This window comes from Geotrypetes seraphini, chromosome 1, assembly GCF_902459505.1.
Source record: "Geotrypetes seraphini chromosome 1, aGeoSer1.1, whole genome shotgun sequence".
Classification (NCBI taxonomy): Eukaryota; Metazoa; Chordata; class Amphibia; order Gymnophiona; family Dermophiidae; genus Geotrypetes; species Geotrypetes seraphini.
This window is the reverse complement of record NC_047084.1, coordinates 312240484-312264075: the sequence shown is the minus strand read 5'-3', so window position 1 is coordinate 312264075 and position 23592 is coordinate 312240484. Positions and strand designations below refer to the sequence as shown.

Sequence of the window (23592 nt, the reverse complement as noted above, 5' to 3'; positions counted from 1 at the left end):
ATCTGCCCAGTAGAACTAATTCTCGTCGAAAGGGTAAGAGAGGTAAATTATTGACAAATTCCCTGGCGTCCCCTCGTCGAGCTTATGTGACCGCCATCTTGGATAATTCGTAAAAATTTTATTAAGCACTATTTTGATCATTTTAGTGTGTCTAATTATTGGCTTTTAACTTTTTTAGTTCCTTTCAACTTTTTTTATTGTTTTTTTTTAACTATTATAAACCGCATAGAACTTTGCGGCCTTGCGGTATATAAACTGATTATTATTATTATATGAATATTCAACAGGTTCATGTGCAGTTGAGAAGAATGTTATTGCATGAGTCTGTTTTAATTGATCAGTTATTTCTAATTTAAACTTTGGGTTGATGTATGTGATAAATGTAAAAAATACATCTTCAAACAGATATGAAAATCACTCTTGAAAAGAGTGCTCTCTTTACTTCATTCTGATGGAATAAAGACTCCATTACAGACAGAACAATGGAAAGAGTTGATTAGGAATTACAGTGAACCCTCAATTTAACGGACTGCTCGGGGAGAGGGGGGGTCTGTTATGTGCAAGTGTCCGGAAAATCTGAAAGCATGCTAAATAGATGCAAACAGACACAAAAAACTGCGAGAGAAACAATATATGTTGCAAAACTATACTTTTATTTATAAACAAATAAAAAAAAATCAAAATCACTGTATTACAGCACACAATGAGTCAGTTTTGGCCATTTATTCTCGTACTGGCCGAAAAAATGTTTCTAATGTCACTTGCCTTTTGGAACATTGTTGTTTATTAATTATAACTTCTCTGAAATTTCAGAAATAAGAATAATATTGTTGCAACTCAGGCTCTGACGACGAGTCAATAAACGAAACCAAGTCATCTAGATGACTTCTAACTTGACTCAGTTTCATACTTTTTATTGTAGGCTCTTCTTCATCACTCTCGTCATCTATCATTTTTTTTGTTCATAACTTCTTCAGCTATCTCACTCTCTGACATAATTTGCTAACCAGGATCATCCTCATCTTCTTACAGCCATTCTAGTAGAATTTCTTCTGTTGTATTATTTTCTCCTGCATTTTTCATCGTTGTGTAAAAATCTTCAACTTCAAATCCATTGAACTGCATTTCGCTCTCAATATTATTTAGAAGTTTATTCTACCCGTTCGCTAATGTTTCGCACTTCACCACCTTCCAAGCTACTGCAAAATTATATATAGCCGATTTAATGTTATATTTTTTTAGATTTTGCAAAGTGCATTCCCCTCGGACGTTTCTTTCTTCTGTTTCATCTTCCAACACCACCATAACTTCTTGTAAAAAAAATTTCTTGTATACTCTCTTGGTTGCCAAAATAACTCCCTGGTCCATAGGCTGGAGAATAGATATTATATTTTTTGGAAAAAACATGCATTTTATTTTCCCATCATGACCGCACAAAATTTTTTCAGATGGATGTGCTGGTGCGTTGTCAAGTATCAACAGTGCTTTGATGTTTTCTGCTAGTATGGATAATTTTTGCACTTGGAACCTCTTAACTTCTGGCACAAAATGTTCAAAAAAACCAGGCTGTGAAAATACTTGATGTAAACCAAGCTTTTTTAGAATTGTAGTAAATTGCAAATAGTTTATTCATGCAATCTTTCAATGCTCTTGGCGACATGATTTGCCAACAATCACTGGTTCTAATTTATGCGAACCATCAGTGTTCGCACTAAGTAGCACCACTAAGTAGCACAGGGATTCGTTCTTTGCTTAATTTGCTGCCGGAAACAGTTCTTTCTGTTTTAGAAGCTTGGGTATTTTCTGGCAGTGAACGCCAGAACAAACCGATCTCATCCACATTATAAAGCTGATATTTCAATAAATTTTCCTCTTCTATTAGAGTAGATAATTTCTTACGAAATGGTTCAATCTCTTCTTTCAGCACACTCAATACTTTGCAGTAAATCCATTTGTTCATGATTCCATGTCTCTTGCAAAATTTCCACAATCACCCATCATTAATTTTTATTTCAATGTTCATGTGTTTAGCTAATGTCTTTGCTGCAGATTGCAATTCCACTCCCCGCACATTTACACCACAAGAACATTGCTGAACGTACCACTTTATTACAGCCTCTTCCAGTGAAGATTCTTGTGCCATTTTAAGATTCTTTTCTCAACCAAGTGTTAGAATCCTCATTGCTGGACAAAGCAAATTTTTGCAGCTATTCTTTTCCTTTGCGAATGACCGATACTGTTTGTTTTTTGACACCATATTCCTCACAAACTTGTGCCACACATTCGCCCGAATCCACTTTCTCAATGAGTTCCAACTTTTGTTTTATGCTCAAGTTTGTGCTTAATTCGCTGCCAGAAACAGAAAGGGCTGTTTGAGAGACAGTGTGCATGCTTGGCCTTCTTGCCTGGAAGTGCATGATTATGAGGTCCAGTAAATCTGAAGTCCAGATAAATGAGGTCTGGAAAATCGAGAGTTCATTGTACTTATTTAATGGGCTTTAATAGAGAGGTTCTTAACATCAAGCATTTCACTTCAGAAATGTAAAACACATATGAAAAATATTTTCTTTGAAGGAGCAGCATGAATTTGCTGATGTTTCTTTTTATTAGGTTGGAACATAAGAATTGGGCATCTAATAAAGAATGGAGAAAGGGTGGAAAACTTGACACTTTTGCTTTATGTTAAGTTCCCCAAATATGCCAATATACACCAGCAGGTGGCCACATGCAACAAAAACATGGTTACGTCTACCCTTAAATGGAAACACTTTAATCCTGAACTAATATAAAAATAAAATCATAGTGAGATAATAAAAACATCATAAGTATAGGCATTTGTGGACCTTAGCTTATAAAACAGGTGTTAATCCCAATAAACTATTTATGGAAGTTCTTTGAATCATGTTCCCCTAGCTAAGTGGGCTTATGTGGATAGCTGTAAAGATGACACTGGAGGCCAATTAGGCGTTAAGGACCAAGCTATATGTGTTGGAGCTATGGAGCTAGAACTAGTTTGGGTAAACATGATTCAGTGGCTGTAACATTGTACTGGTATGAAAACTGATGGAAAACTTAATATTTCTGCAATAAGGGGGAAATTCTGTATAGGACACTGGTCTCAGCTACTGCCTAAGGAGCGGCTGAGAATTGCACACTGGCATCCTATTCAGAACCACCCCGATTCTAACTGGTGCCCATGTCACAGGTGCCAGTTAGAGAATCGTGCTTGATCCCTTGCCATCAGCTGATAGCAGCAAGGGAATCCACCCAACCTGCAACATCCCACCTCCAGACCCCTGCCCCACACATGTAGACCCCATGTCATTCCCATCAGCAATCCTAAGCCCCCCAAACTCCCCCATAATTTTCCCAAAGACAGTTCACTCGGGGGAAGGAGGGAGTAGGCATCCCTCCTGCCCCGCTGCTGGAGGAGGGGTTCAGTAGTTCAGGGGCAGGAGGGCATGGGCATTCTTCCAGCCAATGTTGCCAGGGTGGGGGTGTTCCTGCCACGGCTGCTCAGCTGGCCTACATTTCAGGTATCTGTCAAGGCCCTAAGGAGATGCCTAAGGCCACTTAAGCTTGTCCATGGCCACTTCAGTGCAAAACCATACCCAGCCTTAGGCGAACTTAAGTGTCCCAACACATCTCCCTTAACCGTGACAAATGCCTACAGTGTAGGCACTTGCCTCGGGGTTGTGGTTTGTTTTTGTTAGTAAATGTGCATCCCAATTGATTAGACAGCGGTAGGACACCTACCACTGCCTACAATTGGGATGCCTTTTATAGAATTTGCCCCTAAATATGTTTTAAAGTACCATTTGAATTGTGTTTTATAGTGTGTTTTATAGAAGGCTTTAGGTGCCTTTAACAGTTCCTGAAGATATAAAAAATCAGAGAAATGGAAAAACAATCCAGCCCTTCAGAGTAAAAGTGGGTCATGTCCACTTTTTGCATTATTTCAGCTATGCACTGATTTGTAGCTTTTATAGCATATCTGGTGAGTGACTTTATATGCACTCATTATTTTCTCCGTAGTTTCTTCATGTGTTGTAAGTCTTGCAAAATAACAAAGTGGACTTGGCCCACTTTTATTCTCAGGGGCTCAATTGACCTGAGCTAGCATGTGCAGCATTATATGTTAGGATACTGACTCCTCAGTTAAAATTGGCAGGAACACTGGGGAGATAGATAATAGAAAAGAAATGCAGCTAGTGCATAATAGCAGAAGTAGAAGTCACAGCAAAAAAACATATTTATCAGCATTATCTTGGTAGTTCCAGGGTGGTACAGGGGTGAAGCCCCTCTTATCACTGACAGTAATATTCAGCCCACTAACCAGGTAATTGCCTGGAAAATGTTAGGACAGCAAAGAAGTTGTCCTCATTTTATCTGATTAGTTGTCTTGGGTATATCACTGGTAGCAGGATAAATGCCTATGGTCGGGTTAAACCAGATATTCAACAGCCAGTATCTGAATACCTGTGCTGAATATTGGGTGTAAAATAGTTGCAGCAGCTAGCGTTTGATTTAAATATTGATTGTGGTGGCTGAATATTGAAGGGTTTGCTATCTACTCCTTAATTACCTCAAAGCTGAACTACTGTACTGTACATACTATGTATGTATATACAAATTGCATATCAAGAGGAGAATTTTCAAACTGCCTACATTGCTGCAACATCTGCTGGATGTTGCACCAGTTTTTAAAATGAAGATACACGAGGGAAGAAGTGATGTCACCGGGCCAAATGGCTGCTTAAGCCCGTGGGCACCTCACTAGCTCAGTGGAATCCACACACATCGCTAGTTTGAATAGATTCTGTAGGTGTTTGTTTTGGGTTTGTTTGTTTTTTGGACTTTCCTACCTTGCCTTCTGGTTCCATCGCAGCTATGAGCAAAAAAAGCTCTCTGATCTCCTGGATTTTGCATATCAAGGAAGCAGCCAGCCGCGCCACGAGGTGGAGAATTTGGCTGCCCCCAGACCCCATCAGGGCCAGGAGTTGATTTCTGAATCTCTTGTTTCATTGCTGATAGCAGATACTTCAAACCTGGAAGAGGTTAAAAGGGATATTACTTCTTCATGTGCAGAGATGGCTGCAATCAGGTCTGAGCTGCAAGCGGATCTTGCAGACTTAGGTGCACGCATTGACGAGATTGAACAACTGGCAGATGATCAGGCAGCTCAACTTTCTACACAGAAGAAGAGAATAGAAGATGTTTCACAGCAACAGGACAAACTCCTCGATAGCATTGAAGATCTAGAATATAGAAGCCAGCATCAGAGTCTACGATTCAGAGGCTTACCAGATAGCCCTGAATATTTGGTGTAGAAAATCTCTTCACATATATTCTCTCTCGCCCAATCCAATATACTCCCACAAGAAGTGAAGATTGATCTAGGCCCACTGAACTCTGTGCCCAATGCATTCAAATCTTCTGAAAGATATCATTGAGTGCTTTCATAACTGCACAAAAGGAAGCAATAATGTCGGCAGCACATAAAATGGACAAGATAGTCTGGGATACTTTTGAGATTACAGTTTTGCTGACATCTCACCAATTACCTTGCATCGGAGAAGAGAATTGGGCAACTTTACAACCAAGCTGTGCTCTGAGCAAGTTCACTGTAGGTGGAGTTTCTCATTCAGATTACAGTTTTCCTATAATGGCACATCACATCGGATCATCTCTAGAGCTTTTGCTATCATGGCTTTTAAATCTCTTTGGTGGAATATGGAGGGCAATTCCACTTCTGAACATTCTTCTACTACATCTATAACATCTCCTCCAAGATGGCAGAGAGTGCCTTTGGGTAGAGGGAGACTGCGATCCACTCAAAAGCGCCTACAAAAGCTTCCACAAGTGGATAAATGACTACCTATTCTTGGAGGGTTTATCATTTAGAACTGTAGGGAAGATGTGATTAGTTTCATGTTTTTGTATTTGTCTGATGACTGTATATCTGTTTAATCATTCATATTAGTTAAAGGTTACTTACTGCTATTTTTATAAGTAGATGACATTTTAGGCTGGGGGAGTCCCTTCCTCCTATGTAATGGCCCGGTTTCTGACTTGGGCATTGGGGTGGATTATGAAGTGGGGGTGGGGTCGGGTTTGGGTTGGTGGATGGTTTGGTTTAGAGCAGTGGTCTCAAACTCACGGCCCGGGGGCCATATGCAGCCCGCTAGGTACTATTTGAGGCCCTCGGTATGTATCATAAACACAAAAGTAAAATAAAACACTTTCTTGATCATATGTCTGTTTAGCTATAAATTACAATATTATTATTAAGACTTAGCCAAAAAGAAAGATTTATAAACCATAAAAAATTTTACCTCATGCAAATTTGTCATTTCTTTAATAAGACATTAACTATTTTTTTCTGAGGCCCTCCAAGTACCTACAAATCCAAAATGTCTCCCTGCAAAGGGTTTGAGTTTGAGACCACTGGTTTAGAGGAACCTGGTTTCTAATAGGGTTTGTCATAAAACAACCAACAAAAACATTTATTATCATAAAAAAGTCCCAATATGTTTACTTGGATGGACAACAAAGCTAGGGTCATGACTAGGATCCCAGTTTCGTCTATCTGGAATGCCTTTTCAGGGGACAAAGAAGTAAACTGAAATAAAGATACATAAATCTAATATAATAAAGCCCCAAGTGAGCATGCGCACTCCCACCTGCGTGCGCCCATTTTCTGAGCGCTGTAGAGCACCGCAGGTAGGAGTGCGCATGCGCGAGAATCCCCCCCCACTCCCCCCCCCCGAGGTGATGTAGGCCGCAGCGGCTGTCAGCTGCTGCGGAGTCCTTTGCCGCCTCCCCCCTTCCCTTCCTGCGATCCCGACTACGAACCTGCTGATTCCAGCAGCATGTGCAGCAGTCCTCACACGCTGCTTCGGGCCCTTCTACTGCCCTGATTTGCTCTGCCGCATCTCTGATGATGTCATCAGGGATGTGCCAGAGTAAATCAGGGCAGTAGAAGGGCCCGAAGCAGCGTGTGAAGACTGCTGCACACGCTGCTGGAATCACCAGGTTCGTAGTCGGGACCGCGGGAAGGGGAGGTGGCAGTGTCAGTCTTAAAACTGTACGAAGGCCAAAAGCATAGCTTGGATGAAAAGTAAGCTTCTGGTTATCAGGGCTACAGAAAGTTTGATAAGAAACTATCTTAGAATTTATTACCTAATCAGTTACTATTGAACACTTTTTCCACCATTGTCTTTTGGAATTTATTTTTGTTGTTGTGCAAAGATCTGCAGTGAATTTTGCCATTAATAGTGAATAACTCACTCAGCAAAAACGTATTTTGCTGCTCATGTCACATTGCCTGATTCATTAATTTATTTTTTTTTTTGCTCACAGTTCAGTGCAGGCAGCATTCTAATTTTGAAACTGACTCAAGATGAATGGATTGTGGTCCCATTTTGTTTTAGTAGATGGGGGAGTGTGCAGAAATTTAGGTGGATATCTTTTGGTGACTTTTTGGGAATTAAATCACTGTTTCCCTATGGCTGCGTGGGGAGCAGGTAAGGGGTGGTGGTGGACAGCCGAGGAAACAGAAAGACAGAAATAGGCTAAGGAGAGAGAGAGAGAAAGAAATAAAGACAGACACACACACATATATTCTAGCACCCGTTAATGTAATGGGCTATAAGACTAGTATATGTATAGATACATAAATATAAGTATAGACCATTTATACATTTGTTATGGTCTGTACTTTATATTATGTATCTTTATTTTAAAAGTAGGTAGAAATCCCTTCAGGTTAAATTAAATACTTTATGGAAGCAATTCAAAACCTTGTGGGTGGATAAAATACAACATAAGTTATATTTGGTTCAGAGGATCTATTTTAGTTCAGAGGGTCTATTTTGAAGAAGGTAACAAGTCCAGTAAATTGTCAACTCAACAATTGAAGAATAGACAGTCCCAATCATGTATCACTTCCTTAAGAGATTTCACAGAGATTTCAGAGAGAAATGCTCAATATTTAGATGTTCCAATGTTGGTGAAAGTTTTTAATGACATTTTGCATGGGGGTTAGTTGCCTCCTTCAATGCTGGAAGCTGGTGTGACTGTGTAGCCTAAATCAGGAAAGGGTCCACATTCTGCGGGTCCCACTCCCTATTTCATTGCTGAACCTTGATGTGAAACTATTAGCTAGGATTTTGGCCTCTAGATTAAATAAGGTGATTGGTGTTTTGGTGGGCGAGGATCAAGCTGGGTTTATACTGGGTAGATACATTGGGGACAATGTGAAGTGTACTCTGGACCTTATTTGGTATGCGAAACATCAAAATATTCCTATTGATGCAGACAAAAGATTTGATAGAGTTTATCAGTGCTTTATGCTTCAAAGTTTAGAACACTTGGGTTAGGTCCTAATTTTCGGAGCTGGATCTCAAGCATTATATTCGGCCCCTACAGATAAATATGGCTCAGTGGGGGATACTCTAATTCTTTTAGACTATACAGAGGCAAAAGACAAGGCTGCTTACTCTCCCCTTTGTTTGCACTTGTCATTGAACCTTTTGCAGCAACTATCAGGAAGCAACAGAACATCAGTGGAATCGGTGTCAGGGAGAGGGCAGGGAGGAATTTAAAGTGTCCCTTTTTGCCAATGATATTTTGCTCACACTGGATGCTCTTTATTTTGCAGGAATTACAGTATTATGGGACCCTATCAGGATGTAAAATGAATTCCTCTAAGTCAGAACTACTTAATGTGAATTTGGACTTTAATACAGTGGCCATTGTTAAGCAACAATTGCCTTTTGGATGGGCTTCAAAATGTATTCAATATTTGGGAGTGAAGCTGTCGGGGGATTTGACTAAACTTAATTATGGTAAATTACTTCCGGAAATTTCTAGGCATTGGATGTTTCTTCCAAAATTCCTTTATTTTAGCTACAAATTACCTATAGCTGTACTCCAGATTAGGTTAAGGTTCCTATAGAAAAAGTTGTTTGACTGTATTTGGAAGAAGCATCCGCTGAGGGTGTCTAAATTGATTTTTTTAATTAGTATTCTTTATTTAGTAATTTGTAAATTATTACAAGTAAAACACTTGCATTGGTAAAGCAAAAAGAGTAACAAACAAAATAGGTAAAATATATTTGAACAAAATACGTTTACATTCTCCTTAGACCCCAATTAGAAACATTAGGGAGAGCGGCCCATATTTGGGACTTCACTGTCTTATAGAATAAAAAAAGAAAATATACAAATTAAACAGGCATTAACGGGTTTAACTCTTTCTATTTAATCTTAAGCCCTGGAGATCTTCTTTAAGTCCAGAAAGCTCCAGAGATGATCTGGAATGAAAAATGTATATTTTATTCCTAAATATTTAATGAGGCACTTGCATGGGTAAACCAGCACCTAAATCTTTTGTCTCTTGCCTCATTACAAGAAAAAGTTTCCTCCTTTCTTGGGTTTCTTTATTTACCATATTTTTTGCTCCATAAGACGCACCTGACCATAAGACGCACCCTAAATTTAGAGGAGGAAAGCAAGAAAAAAAACATTATGAACCAAATTCTCCTTGCCAGGCTCTGCACCCAACCCCACATTCCTTGCCAGGCTCTACTCCCTGACCCCTTCCATGCCAGGCTCTATATCTTGTCCCTCCTCTGGTGGTCTAGTGGTGGGCAGGAACAGGGCATAGGGCAGATAGGGACAGGGCACAGATATCAAGGCAGATGACTTTTTAAAATATGCAATGTCACCTCAGTAACAACTATAGAAAAATAGACAAATATAGTGCAAAATATAGACAGCAGATATAAATTCTCAAAACTGACACATTTTAATCATTAAATTGAAAATAACATCATTTTTCCTACCTTTATTGTTTGGTGATCTTTTTTCTTTCTTTTCTTCCTCCCTCCTATGTTCCCCTCAATGCCTTCCAGCCTTTGTCTTCTTCCTCCCCCCTTGTCTGGTGATTTCTTTCTTTCCTTCCTCAGACCCAACAATTGTCCCTTCCTCCCTCCCTCCTTCCTTCCTATGTTACCCTCACTGCCTTCCAGCCTTGTCCTCTTCCCCCCTCCTTCCCAACTCAGGCCCAACAATTGTCCCTTCCTCCCTCCCTCCTATGATCCCCTCACTGCCTTCCAGCCTCTGTCCTCTTCCGCTGCCCCCCCCCCAAGCTTACCCGCCCGATTTAATTACCTCCAGCTGCTGTGAGGACACATTGATGAACCAGCAGCAGCAGGGGGGGGGGACTCCTGGCTCAGCAGCGCAGCACCCAGAACAGATATTGCTAGTAAGGGCCAGGCAGGTGCAGCAATTGCATGCCAAAGGCCCAGAAGCCTTACATCCGATGATGAAGCAGCAGCAGCAGCGGGTTGGGGGGGGACTCCTGGCTCAGCGCAGCACCCGACTCCTAGCTCAGTGCAGCACACAACTCCTGGCTTAGCGCAGCACCTGACTCCTGGTTCAGCACGGCACCCAGAACAGAAGATGTTGCTACTTGCTAGGAAGGGCCAGGTGGGTGCAGCGATTGCACGCCGGCCCAGAAGCCTTACTCCCAACCTCAATTCTGACGTCAGCGAGAAGGTTCGGGCCAGCCATTGGCTGGCCCAGACCTTCTCGTTGACATCAGAATTGACGTCGGGGGTAAGGCTTCTTGGCCGGCGGCGTGCAATCACTGCACCCGCCTGGCCTTTCCCTTCCTCTACTTTCCGCAGCAGTGAACAACAAGCAGCAGCGGTGGCATGCGAAGGGCGAGCAGCGGCAGCAATCTAAAGGTAACGGGGGGATTTGGATATTCGCTCCATAGGACACACCCCTTTTTCCACACACTTTTTTAGGAGGGAAAAAGTGTGTCTTATGGAGCAAAAAATACAGTACATCTGGAAAAATCCATACTCGTCCTATGAAAGAGGTCTGTGCATTGCGAAAGAAAAATTTCAAAACTGCTTTGTAATCTTGTTGGAAGGCAAATAAAATGAGCAAAGTGGCTCTCTCTATAATTGTTGAGGTAGATGTTTCCAAGATTTCTGATATATTTCCCAGATCCAATACTTGATTTTGATTTTGGGGATCTTGAATGTCCTGAGTTGTCACTGGCGTTTCGCTCCCTTGTCGTTTGTTAGAACCAGGAAAATAATAAATTTTGTTCAATGGAGGAATAGCTTCAGAAGCAAAACCCAGTGTTTGAACCAAATATTTTCTGAATAATTCTACTGAGGAAAGATCTGGTGTTCTGGGAAAGTTCAATATCTTCAAATTTAATCTATTGAAATTCTCTAACTGCTCTATCTTCCTATGAACCATTAATTTATTTTTAATCAAAGTTTTTAGAGCAGTTATATCCTCTGTAATCTTAGTGAACTTTGACTCATTATCCATTTTCATATCCGATACCGTTTTAGCAAGAAATAGATTCCTAGTGGCATCTATAAGTGTGAGCAGTGCGGTAGGATGATGGTCATAGATGCACACAAAATGTGCCCGTCATTCCTTTGGCTTGGTCATAATTCCCCAAATTCTATATATGTTGCTTTCAGTTGTATGTGCAACTACGGATGCACACTCATCACCTTAATTGAATAACAAGACAATTAATGCTGATAATTGGCTTTGCAAGCAATTATTAGCATTAATTGTTTTTAATTTAAATTTATATGCCTAAAATTTATGAGCAATGCCTAAAGGGTTAAATATAAAAATGAATTAGAAAAGTAAATGGTTAATTAAATAGCTAAATATAAAAAGCAGAACCATTAAAAGGTCAAGCTAAATTGTGTCTTTCTTAAACTTTAATACTACTTAAATTAAACTGACAGGAACAAGCCTCAGATTGCGGAGTAATTTTCTCACATTGGAATTTCTTCCAAGAGAAGAAAAGGATTTATCTCTTTATCTCTTTACTCCTGATGACATCACTGGCTTGGACCCGTCCTCCCTACCATTATTTAAACTATAAATTCATTATTTTATTCAAAATTCATTGATCTATTCTTTATTAATATCTTATTAATGTCTTATTATTTAATCTACTATGAATCTTTAAACATTTCATCAGCTTATTTAAAACCTTTATTTATTTTTTTTTATTTATTTATTCAATTTTCTATACCATTCTCCCAAGGGAGCTCAAAACGGTTTACATGAATTTATTCAGGTACTTAAGCATTTTTCCCTGTCTGTCCCGGTGGGCTCACAGTCTAATCTAATGTACCTAGGGCAATGGGGGGATTAAGTGACTTGCCTAGGGTCACTAGGAGCAGCGTGGGTTTGAACCCACAACCCCAGGTTGCTGAGGCTGTAGCTTTAACCACTGCGCCACACTCTTCCCCCAATACTATCTCATAACTGGTTAGGGGGCACATAAATGGGAGGGTAATGAGTGAATCGAGGGTGTTTCTTAAAGCTGCATGCGTAATTATACAATAAAGGGCATCCTCACCTAACTTTTGGCATGAGGATTTGCACCATGTTTCCATTGGTGCAAATGAACACCTAAAGTTAGGCGCTGGTCTCAGGCATAACACTGTTCTATAAACCACGTCTAACTTTAAGCACAGTTCATAGAATACCCACTCAGCAGTTTTTTCTGCACCAGTGTTTTCTTAGGCACCATACTTAAAATTCAAGTCTAATGTTCCTAGTTTGCTACTTGTCAAAAGATTACTTTTAAAGGTCTTGGTGGCTTTCAAGGAAACTCTCTTCGGTTCATTATGTCTGATTTAAATGCATTGACTTTTATGCCTTCTCAGTTGCTGTGGTATTAGTAGTATTTAGCTGATGCTAAATATTACTAGAAACAAATATGACTAAATGTTTATGAAAGGTCAAAAACTAAGGGCTCCTTTTGCGTTAAAGCGTTTTAGCGCACACACCAGATTAGCGCGCACTATAGCACGCGCTAGCCGAAAATCTACCGCCTGCTCAAAAGGAGGCGGTAGTGGCTAGTGCGTGCGGCAATTTAGCACACGCTATTCTGCGCATTAAGGCTCTAACGCACCTTCGTAAAAGGAGCCCTACGTTCATATTTTAAAGCTAATGAAGTTTATTCCATGGTTGTGGCAAATACCATCTCACCCCCCCTCTCCTCGTCCTCTTTTTTCCGCCCCCCCCTTTTTTTCCCAGCTAATATGCTTGGTTCCCCCCCTCTCTTAAACTTAATTGTATCCTACTACAGCACACTCTGTATGTACCCCGTATTTGGCCCTTCCCTCACCTAAATTGTTATTGTAAACGAGTTTGACCCTACGATTGCTTTGTTATGTTTCCTCTTTTTCTAATCGCACTGTATGTAATTCATCTATCTGTTGTGAACCGCCTTGAACTCCCTGGGTATGGCGGTATACAAAATAAAATATTATTATTATTATTATTATTATTACTTGAATGTAACTCACCTTGATTTTTCCAATGGTAGATAAAGGCAAATTACATTCAGGTAGACTAGGCATTTGCCACACCTATGGAATAAACTTCATTAGCTTTAAAATATGAAACTAGTTTTTTGGCCTTTCAAAAATATTTAGTCATATTTGTTTCCAGTGGACTTAATGGGTTGTATGGAACAGTTAAATTGCAGAAATTTTTGTATAGGTGTTTTCCTTGTGGAATATATAGTATATAAACGCAGAGCTGTTTATGTGCTTATGTGTGTGCTTATCATTCTGTTGAATTTTATTGCAACATTTAAAAACCATGTTGAATTAATATATAATATTTAAACAGTTTAAATAAAAAAAAATATCTGCCTTGCATTTCACAGAGGAATCTAAGCTGAAGTTGTCCTCTTTTCTTGAATGCAGTTTGTTTTGTAACCAGGGGTAAAGGGGCTTTTGAACATTTTTGGAAAGGGCTTCTGGCTCGGTGACAACTCACTTTTATAGCAAGTGTGTAAAAGATTCAAGCTAATTAGAGGTCCTAAATTAGGTATTTAGTTTTCACTAAGATTTTATGATTTGATCATCCTTTTAAATATGAATTTGCTTTGTTAGCTCCCTTGTGTTAACACATGGGAGATTAATTTAAAAGTTTTGTGTGTAATAGTGTTTTGATATGTATGTGTTGTGGTTTTAGGTTGGATTTAGCTCATATCTTTCACAGTATCTTTAATGTTATACAGATGAGAATGTATGGCAGGGGTGTCCAATGTCGGTCCTTGAGGGTCGCAATCCAGTCGGGTTTTCAGGATTTCCCCAATGAATATGCATGAGATCTATTTGCATGCACTACTTTCATTGTATGCTAATAGATCTCATGCATATTCATTGGGGAAATCCTGAAAACCCGACTGGATTGCGGCCCTCGAGGACCGACATTGGACACCCCTGATGTATGAGATCCCCTGTGCACAGGGGGCTTTATACATTCTGTAGAAGGGGTCTCTGGTAAAATTGGCTAGAATATATGAGGATAACATTAGGTGGATAAATTCTCCATGTGTATAGGTCCATAGTGCAGTCATACTTTGAATATTACTTACACTTTCGAATGCCACATCTCAAAATGATAAAGTGGAACAAGAAAGTTCAAAGAAGGGCAAAAAAATGATAAAGGAGATAGTTCACCTCCACTTATGAAGAAAAACTAAACAGGTTAAGGCTATTCAGCCTGGAGAAAAGCCTGGAGTAGGTATGATAGAAATATAAATGCAGTGGAATAGTTAAATAGAGAATGTTTCTTTAACCTGTGCAATACAAAAACAATAGGATACACCATGAAACTAATGATCAGGAGATTGAAACAAATTCTCAAAAGATTTTTTTCCCCTTGCAGTACATAATTAAGCTGTGGAATCTTTTGCTGGAGGAAGTGGTCGATAGCTAATGTAGTTGGGCTCAAAAGAGATTTGGACAAGTTCCATCAAAAAAAAATTATTTGCTAGATAGAGTAGGGAGAATCATTGCTCATCCATGGAAATTAATTATGAGAAACAGATTTAAATTTTTTTTGGGGGGGGAATGCTGGGGACTTGTGAACAGGAGTAGCCATACTTGTGGACAGGATTTTGGGCTTGAAGGCCCTTGGTCTGACTTAGCATGGATTTTCTTATGTTAAATTTATCTAACCTGGTCAGGGGTGTCCTGGCGTATATAAGTGCATAAAATAAATTGTAAATTTCTACGTATTTCAAAGCCGGTGCAAACGAGTATGTGTATTGCCCATAGGAAGATTTTACAAAGGAAAATATGTTAATATTTTCCCTTTTAAAACTGGTAGAACTTACATGCAGACCTGCCTTATAAGTTAAGCAATCTGTTTATAAAATAGCCTTCTGTGATTTTTCATACCGTTTACTTTCCTTCTCTCTGCTCCTGAACATCGTTGTCACAATAAATTTTTTTCTTAGTCTTGATCAATCTATTTATATCGCTTTAAATTTACAGCTGTTGATCGGTCTATTTCATCAAGTCTTCCTGATGCAAGAGATGCCTTAGTGAATGCTGTGGTAGATTCATTGTCTTCATATAACTCAACTATTTCAAACCTGCAGCAGTCCACTATGATGGCACCAAATTCCCTTAAGCTGTTTCCTCTTTTTATTCTAGCACTTCTCAAACAGGTATGACCTATTTTCCTTCATATTATCAGATTCTAAACAACTTAAAAACTGAAGCTATTTTTATTTCATTAATAGCGAAATAGCCTGAAATGGGATAAGCACTGTGTGCTGCAGTTGTATATACAAAGAGCTAAAGAAGGTATAAAAGAAGAATAGATACATAGATACTACTATACCACTATAGACTATCAAACATAGCTGACAGGATCAGCCAGACCCAAATATATATGAATTTGTTATTCAAGATATATTTGGATACATACAACAACATTAGTATGGAAACAAATAGGGCAATATGCCAAGTACTTTTCATTATCCCAGGACAAGCAGGACATGTGGGTGGCGTCATCCACGGAGCCCCGATGCGTACAGCTGCAAAAGCATTTTGCTTTAAGAAAATTAGCGACTGTGCATGCGCAAGTGCCTTCCCGCCTGACACAGCGCACGCGTCTCCTCAGTTTCTATTTTACCGCGGAGGTAAGAAGTCGGCTTTTCTAATGTTCTTTGTTTTATTGCCTTGCCTTCCCCCTCACGTGTAAATTTTCTTTTTAATTCTATTCATTTCTTTTAAGATTGTTCTTCGGTTAAAAAAAATAATAATAATCATCCAAAAACAACGAGTTTTTTATTTCCCTCACGGACTTCCCGTCGGTGAGGCCTCTTCCACTGCCTCAGCCTCGGTTTAAATTTTGGCTGCAGTGGTTTCCTCGTCGATGTCCTGGGTTTTTTTTTTTAGAGGGGGGAATCTTCATCTGTCTTCAGAACAATGGAGGACTATGTTGAAAGTCATTATGGCATTGAGTATATTCTTGCCGACTTTACTGCGACCACCTGGCGTTTCACCTAATTTTACAAGGGTTGCTTCTTTTGCTTAGCCCCTCTTTAGTTGAGATGCAACACTTTAGATACTGGCAAAGCCCAAGGATATCAGTGTCTTACATCTGCCACCAGTATCGACCAACCAATGTCCATAGTGCCGATGTCCATTCGTCAATGTCCATGATGTCAATGCACCGATGTTAAGGGTGCCGATGTCCATGCACCGATGCCCAGGATGTCCAGGCACTGATATACATGATGCCGATGTCCATGTACTGATGTCGAGGGTGTCAACTAATGTACATGGTGCCGACGTCCATGCACCGATGTCCATGCGCCGATGTCCATGCACCAATGTGCATGTGCCGATGTCCATGCACCAATGTCCATGTGCCGATGTCCATGCACCGATGTCGATGGTGCCGATGTCCATGCACCGATGTCCATGGTGCCGGTGTCCATGCACCAATGTCCATGTACTGATGTCGATGGTGCCGTTGTCCATGGTGCCGGTGTCCATGCACCAATGTCCATGTACCAATGTCCATGTACTGATGTCGAAGGTACCGATGTTCATGGTGCCGATGTCCATGCACCGATGTCCATGCACCAATGTCTATGGTGCCGGTGTCCATGCACCAATGTCCATGTACTGATGTCAAAGGTACCGATGTCGATGGTGCCGATGTCCATGCGCCGATGTCCATGTACCGATGTCGATGGTGCCGATGTCCATGCACTGATGTCCATGCACCGATGTCGATGGTGCAGATGTCCATGCACCGATGTCGATGCTGCCGATGTCGATACTCTGATATCGATCACTGATGTATCGATGCTGCTGATGGTACCAATGCTTGCTGAGGGTATCAATGATGTTAAGGATACCGAAGTATATTCATCCTAAAATCACTGGTATCGGTGCTTCTGTCCATAACAACAACGAAGGTCATCGTTTATATAATACTTTAAGTTTACAGTTTGACTCCTAATTCCTCCTATTTTCTTTCATATGAATTTTTAATTTTTCACTTTATTGGACTGTCAAAAAAAAAGAATATATATACAGGTGTGTGTGTATATATTACTGAGTCCGCAAACCGCGGACCGCATATTCACAGGGGTGTACTGTGTGTGTGTGTGTGTATGTGTGTATATATATATATACATACACACATACACAGTTCACCCTTGCAAATATGTGGTCCGTGGTATGTGGACCCAGTAATTTGCGGGGTTTTCTGTGCTAGCGTTACCACTCTGCCCTCCCTGTGTTTCACCATCGCTTCCTTGTCTCCTTCCCAGACCGCCGGACACAATCTGCCAGCTCTCCTTCAGACACCCTCTTCCTTCACTGCCCATCTCATGTCCCGCCGTGTCGGAAACAAGAAGCAACCTCAAAAGAGGGCGGGACCCCAGAGAAAGGAATGATGCGGGTGATCTTAGGACAAGAAAGTACAGGGTAATTTAAAGTATTCGCGGTTTTTTTAAATTCGCGGTGGCTCCAGGAACATAACCCCCGCAAATTTCAGGGGAATACTGTGTGTGTGTGTGTGTGTATATATATATATATATATATATATATATATATGCACATACATATACACACACATAAACCCATCAAGGAGTCTCGTTCACATTTTGCCATGCTGCAAAAGAGATCTACGGATCCAACAAAGTAAAATCTTTGGCACTATGAATCCTACTCCGGTCAGTCATCGGCTTCGGCTTCCACATAGCTTAAACCTGCATCATTAACCTAGCCTTTGTCTTCTGTGAAGACATTGTTATTTAAGCATTGACACTGCCCGATGTTTCGCTCTCCGAGTCGATGTAACCAACTCAGTCATAACATTTACCTAGAGTCAGACTCCAAGTATACCAAGAAGTACATGAAGAAGTTGACACTTAATCATCCTCATAAGGTTATGGTACTAGACTCTACCAAAAGAATAAATTAGCCATATAAACTGGAAAAAGAGACCTACTCTCGATTCTTAGAACTATCTTGAACCTACTAGACTCTACCATGCAGTACCTCCTGGGCGTGAGAATAGAACCATGGACATAGAACACAACAACAGACCAATCCAGCTCCAATGGCATCTACTCCAGTCTTGGCCACTACTAATTTCATAGTCTCTTCAAGAACAACCTCATTCTTTTCTGCAAAAGATTTTCTATGAATTTGCTACCATCAAAGCAGTAACAACCTAGTCTAATGCCTTTCCAATTCACTAGTGTTACTCTTGTCCAGAGTGTAACCCACTCCTTACAAGAGCCTATAACCTCTCTGAGGACTTTTTTTTCTTGGGGGACGGCAGCTGCAGAAAGGTTTGAAGGTTTTGGAAGATTTAAGGAGAAAATATGCAGTTTAATTTAATTGAACATTTATGTGCCATGCCACTCCAGCCCCCAGAGTCATTCAAGGTGACATATGATGATAGTTAAAATATTGATAAAAACATCATGCCCCCTCTGATTCTTTTACATCAATTAAAGAAACAAAGGAGAGTAATATATTTTTTTTAAAATCAATAAATATCCAATCTAGCTACTACAGCAAAACAATAATTCTCACACCGTACTGCAGTCCAATACCCTTTATACTTTTATGATAATGATGACTATTTAGGACCTTTCTGAAAACCTAGATGGTCCCAGCAGCCAATCTGTTTTGGAAATGTTTGCAGCCTATTACAAAGAGTCACTGCTACTGCTTGTACTGACATAACAAATTTCCTTCTCCCTGGGATTACCAGGGCCCCTTTTACAAAGCCACAGTAGTGATTCTCCTGTGTCAAATGCACCAAAGCCCATAAGAATTGAATGGGCTATGGTGCATTTGCCACAGGGGAACCGCTACCATGGCTTTGTGAAAGGAGCACTAAGTAAGGGGTTTTGGTTTGCTGTTTTTTTGTTTTTTTTGGGGGGGGGAGTTTGCATGATTTGAACACAGGGTTCTTGAAGGTAAGTACCATCTTACCTTCTCTGCAGATAAGGGGGCTGTACTGTCAAACTCAGAAAATAAGTAATTTAAACTGAACTCCTCCAAAAGAAGCAGAGATCCAAAGGGAACTAATTCAGAAATCTTAATTCACAATTCTATCTGCATGTATGTTTTATTTTAAAATTTTAGAGTTACAATATAGCTGTACTATGTGTATTAACTTAAGGATGACAAGGGATTTATCAGGATTTTTGTTTTATGTCAAGTTTGTTTTCCCCCACTGAGGCCTAATTATACCATAATACCCATATAATATGCCAAACCACTTTTGGTTTTCTTTTGAAATCTTGTGTTGTTTTCAACATGCTTTCTTTTGTCAGGATATTCTATAATTTTGCTACTCCTTACTTTCTTGGGGGAAATAATTTGTTCAAGGTTTTTTCTTAGTAGATAGGCTCATATTCAGTATTATAAGAGTATTGTTTGAGAAAACTGCAGGCTTAAAATTAAACTAAGTGTGTCAATGACATTATGAATTATAGTTATTTGTATCCTTTGAGAGAGATCAAAGTGGATAACGGTAGCCAGATGGAAGTTCTTCTCCCAAATATTACCAAAATAGTATTAATGCAAATGTAATCTTTAGCAGTAGCATTTGTCACACCAATCCATATAGCATATTTCTTTGACAAACGTTTGAGACTGAAAATTAAGGGGCTCATAATCTAAAGAAAAATATGTCTAAAAACCCGCCCAAGTCGGCACTTGGATGACCTAAAAGACAGGTCGTCCAAGTGCAGGTAATCGAAACGGGTTTTTAGACTTATCCAGAGACTTCTTAGGCCTCTGAATCCCGCTGTGCGCCCAGAGCTGAAAGGGGTGTTTTTGAAGGGGTGTCAGGTCAAAAGCGCGCCGGGACAAAGGCGCGCCCAGACAATTGAACGCAGCACGCGCCGCCGCACCGCTCTAAATTACTGTTTTTAGTGCTCCGACGGAGGGGCGTGGGGGGGAACCGTCCCATTTTACTTAATAGACATCGCGCCGCGTTGTGGGGGGCGTGGGGGGTTGTAACCCCCCACATTTTACTGAAAACTTCACTTTTTCCCTGTTTTTAGGGAAAAAGTTCAGTTTACAGTAAAATGTGGAGGGTTACAATCCCCCATAACGCCGGCGCGATGTTTATTAAGTAAACTGGGGGGGTTCCACAACAAAACCCCCCGTCGGAGCCCCTAAAAACTGTAATTTAGAGCGGCGCGGCGGCGCACGCTGCGCTCAATTGTCGGCGCGGGCTTTTGTCTTTCGCGCCGTTGTCTATGAACCTTTTGAAGGAGTGGTTAGGGCAGGATGTGGGCCGACCTAGACCTAGTCATGCTGCAGGGATAATTGAAAGTTTGACGAGACTGCTTAGACGGAACTTATACATTGTAACTTAGGCAATCTAAAAACAGGTCTAAGTGCCCAGAAGGTATCCAAAATGACCAGATAACCACTGTAGACACAAAGTACAGACCCCAACACACTCCCCCAGTGATCACTGAACCCCACCACCACCATAAAAATCAGAATAAAAACATATATACCTACCTCCAGAACATCAGCACCTGACATAGTAGAACTGCACAGAGGTGGCTTAAGTAGTCTTGGGTGGGCTAGTGAACCATAGAGAGGAGGACCCAGGCCCACTCTAACCACTGCATTCATGGTGAAAAATGTGAGTCCACCAAAAAAAAAAAAAACCCCAAAACCCTACTGTACTGCCATATAGGTGCCACCTGCAGCCATAAGGGCTATTGGGGTTGTAGACAGGTGGGTATAGTAGGTTTTGATCATGACCTATAAGTGAGCTCTGGTGAGATGTTTATGTGGCATCCTTTTTGTGAAGTTCACAGAAGTGCCTTATAAGGTGCCCCCCTGCTCTCTTGCTATGTCTCAGTGGCCAGTCCATCACATTTCTGGCCCCTCCCACATCCAAAAGGTCTTGTTCTAGGTGTTTGGGACTTGGACGAATATATGGACGAGAATATGGTATAACGATAGATGTCTGAATGATCAAACGCCCGGACGTACAAATAGATGATTTTCAAAAAAAAAAAATATTTGAATGTATTTTTCAAGAATGCACGTTTTGGCGCTGCCGACTTTGGGCGACTAGCACCCTGTGTCCAAATCGGACTTAAACGTTTATTTTGATTGTGTACCTCCATGTGTCTAAAGTTAAAGAAGTAAAAGAAGGCCTGTATATAAATTCAGACCTACACTACAAATGTTTATTTTGAAAGCTATAATAAAATTATACATTATTTCTGTAGTTAAAGAAACTCAGATGTTCCTTAGTCTAAGTAACTTTACTGTTGACATTTGCAGAAAGCATTTAGAACTGGCACTAGCACGCGCTTGGATGATCGCGTGTATGCTATGTGCCAAATGAAGACCCAGCCGCTTGTTCATCTGATGAAAATGATTCATCCCAACTTGTACAGGATAGACAGACTTACTGAAGAGGTATGAACCTTACATAGTAACATAGTAACATAGTAGATGACGGCAGATAAAGACCCAAATGGTCCATCCAGTCTGCCCAACCTGATTCAATTTTAAAAAAAATTTTATTTTATTTTATTTTTTTAATTTTAATTTTTTCTTCTTAGCTATTTCTGGGCAAGAATCCAAAGCTTTACCCGGTATTGTGCTTGGGTTCCAACTGCCAAAATCTCTGTTAAGACTTACTCCAGCCCATCTACACCCTCCCAGCCATTGAAGCCCTCCCCTGCCCATCCTCCACCAAACGGCCATACACAGACACAGACCGTGCAAGTCTGCCCAGTAACTGGCCTAGTTCAATCTTTAATATTATTTTCTGATTCTAAATCTTCTGTGTTCATCCCACGCTTCTTTGAACTCAGTCACAGTTTTACTCTCCACCACCTCTCTCGGGAGCGCATTCCAGGCATCCACTACCCTCTCCGTAAAGTAGAATTTCCTAACATTGCCCCTGAATCTACCACCCCTCAACCTCAAATTATGTCCTCTGGTTTTACCATTTTCCTTTCTCTGGAAAAGATTTTGTTCTACGTTAATACCCTTCAAGTATTTGAACGTCTGAATCATATCTTCCCTGTCTCTCCTTTCCTCTAGGGTATACATATTCAGGGCTTCCAGTCTCTCCTCATACGTCTTCTGGCACAAGCCTCCTATCATTTTCGTCGCCCTCCTATGGACCGCCTCAAGTCTTCTTACGTCTTTCGCCAGATACGGTCTCCAAAACTGAACACAATACTCCAAGTGGGGCCTCACCAATGACCTGTACAGGGGCATCAACACCTTCTTCCTTCTACTGACTACGCCTCTCATTATACAGCCCAGCATCCTTCTGGCAACAGCCACTGCCTTGTCACACTGTTTTTTTGCCTTTAGATCTTCGGACACTATCACCCCAAGGTCCCTCTCCCCGTCCGTGCATATCAGCTTCTCTCCTCCCAGCATATACGGTTCCTTCCTATTATTAATCCCCAAATGCATTACTCTGCATTTCTTTGCATTGAATTTTAGTTGCCAGGCATTAGACCATTCCTCTAAGTTTTGCAGATCCTTTTTCATATTTTCCACTCCCTCTTCGGTGTCTACTCTGTTACAAATCTTGGTATCATCTGCAAAAAGGCACACTTTTCCTTCTAACCCTTCAGCAATGTCACTCACATACATATTGAACAGGATTGGCCCCAGCACCGAACCTTGAGGGACTCCACTAGTCACCTTTCCTTTCTTCGAGTGACTTCCATTAACCACCGTCCTCTGGCGTCTGTCCGACAGCCAGTTTCTGACCCAGTTCATCACTTTGGGTCCTAACTTCAGCCCTTCAAGTTTGTTCAACAGCCTCCTATGAGGAACTGTATCAAAGGCTTTGCTGAAATCCAAGTAAATTACATCTAGCATATGTCCTTGATCCAGCTCTCTGGTCACCCAATCAAAAAATTCAATCAGGTTCGTTTGGCACGATTTACCTTTTGTAAAGCCATGTTGCCTCGGATCCTGTAACCCATTAGATTCAAGGAAGTACACTATCCTTTCCTTCAGCAACACTTCCATTATTTTTCCAACAACTGAAGTGAGGCTCACCGGCCTGTAGTTTCCTGCTTCATCCCTGTGACCACTTTTATGAATAGGGACCACATCCGCTCTCCTCCAATCCCCAGGAATCACTCCCGTCACCCGTCGCCAGAACCTCTCTGAGCTCCCTTAGTATCCTGGGATGGATCCCGTCTGGTCCCATCGCTTTGTCCACCTTCAG

General features: G+C 40.7%; 1 protein-coding gene across 8 annotated transcripts in view; it reads left to right on the top strand.

Moving 5' to 3' along the window:
• Nucleotides 1-23592, top strand: part of SEC24B (SEC24 homolog B, COPII coat complex component) — a 237619-nt gene that overhangs the window by 189974 nt on the left and 24053 nt on the right. For all 8 annotated transcript variants that reach the window (XM_033956191.1, XM_033956237.1, XM_033956226.1 and 5 more), the window contains 2 exons: nt 15360-15535; nt 21669-21806. In XM_033956191.1, coding sequence (XP_033812082.1) covers nt 15360-15535; nt 21669-21806 — 314 coding nt within the window. The remainder of the gene's footprint in view (nt 1-15359; nt 15536-21668; nt 21807-23592) is intronic.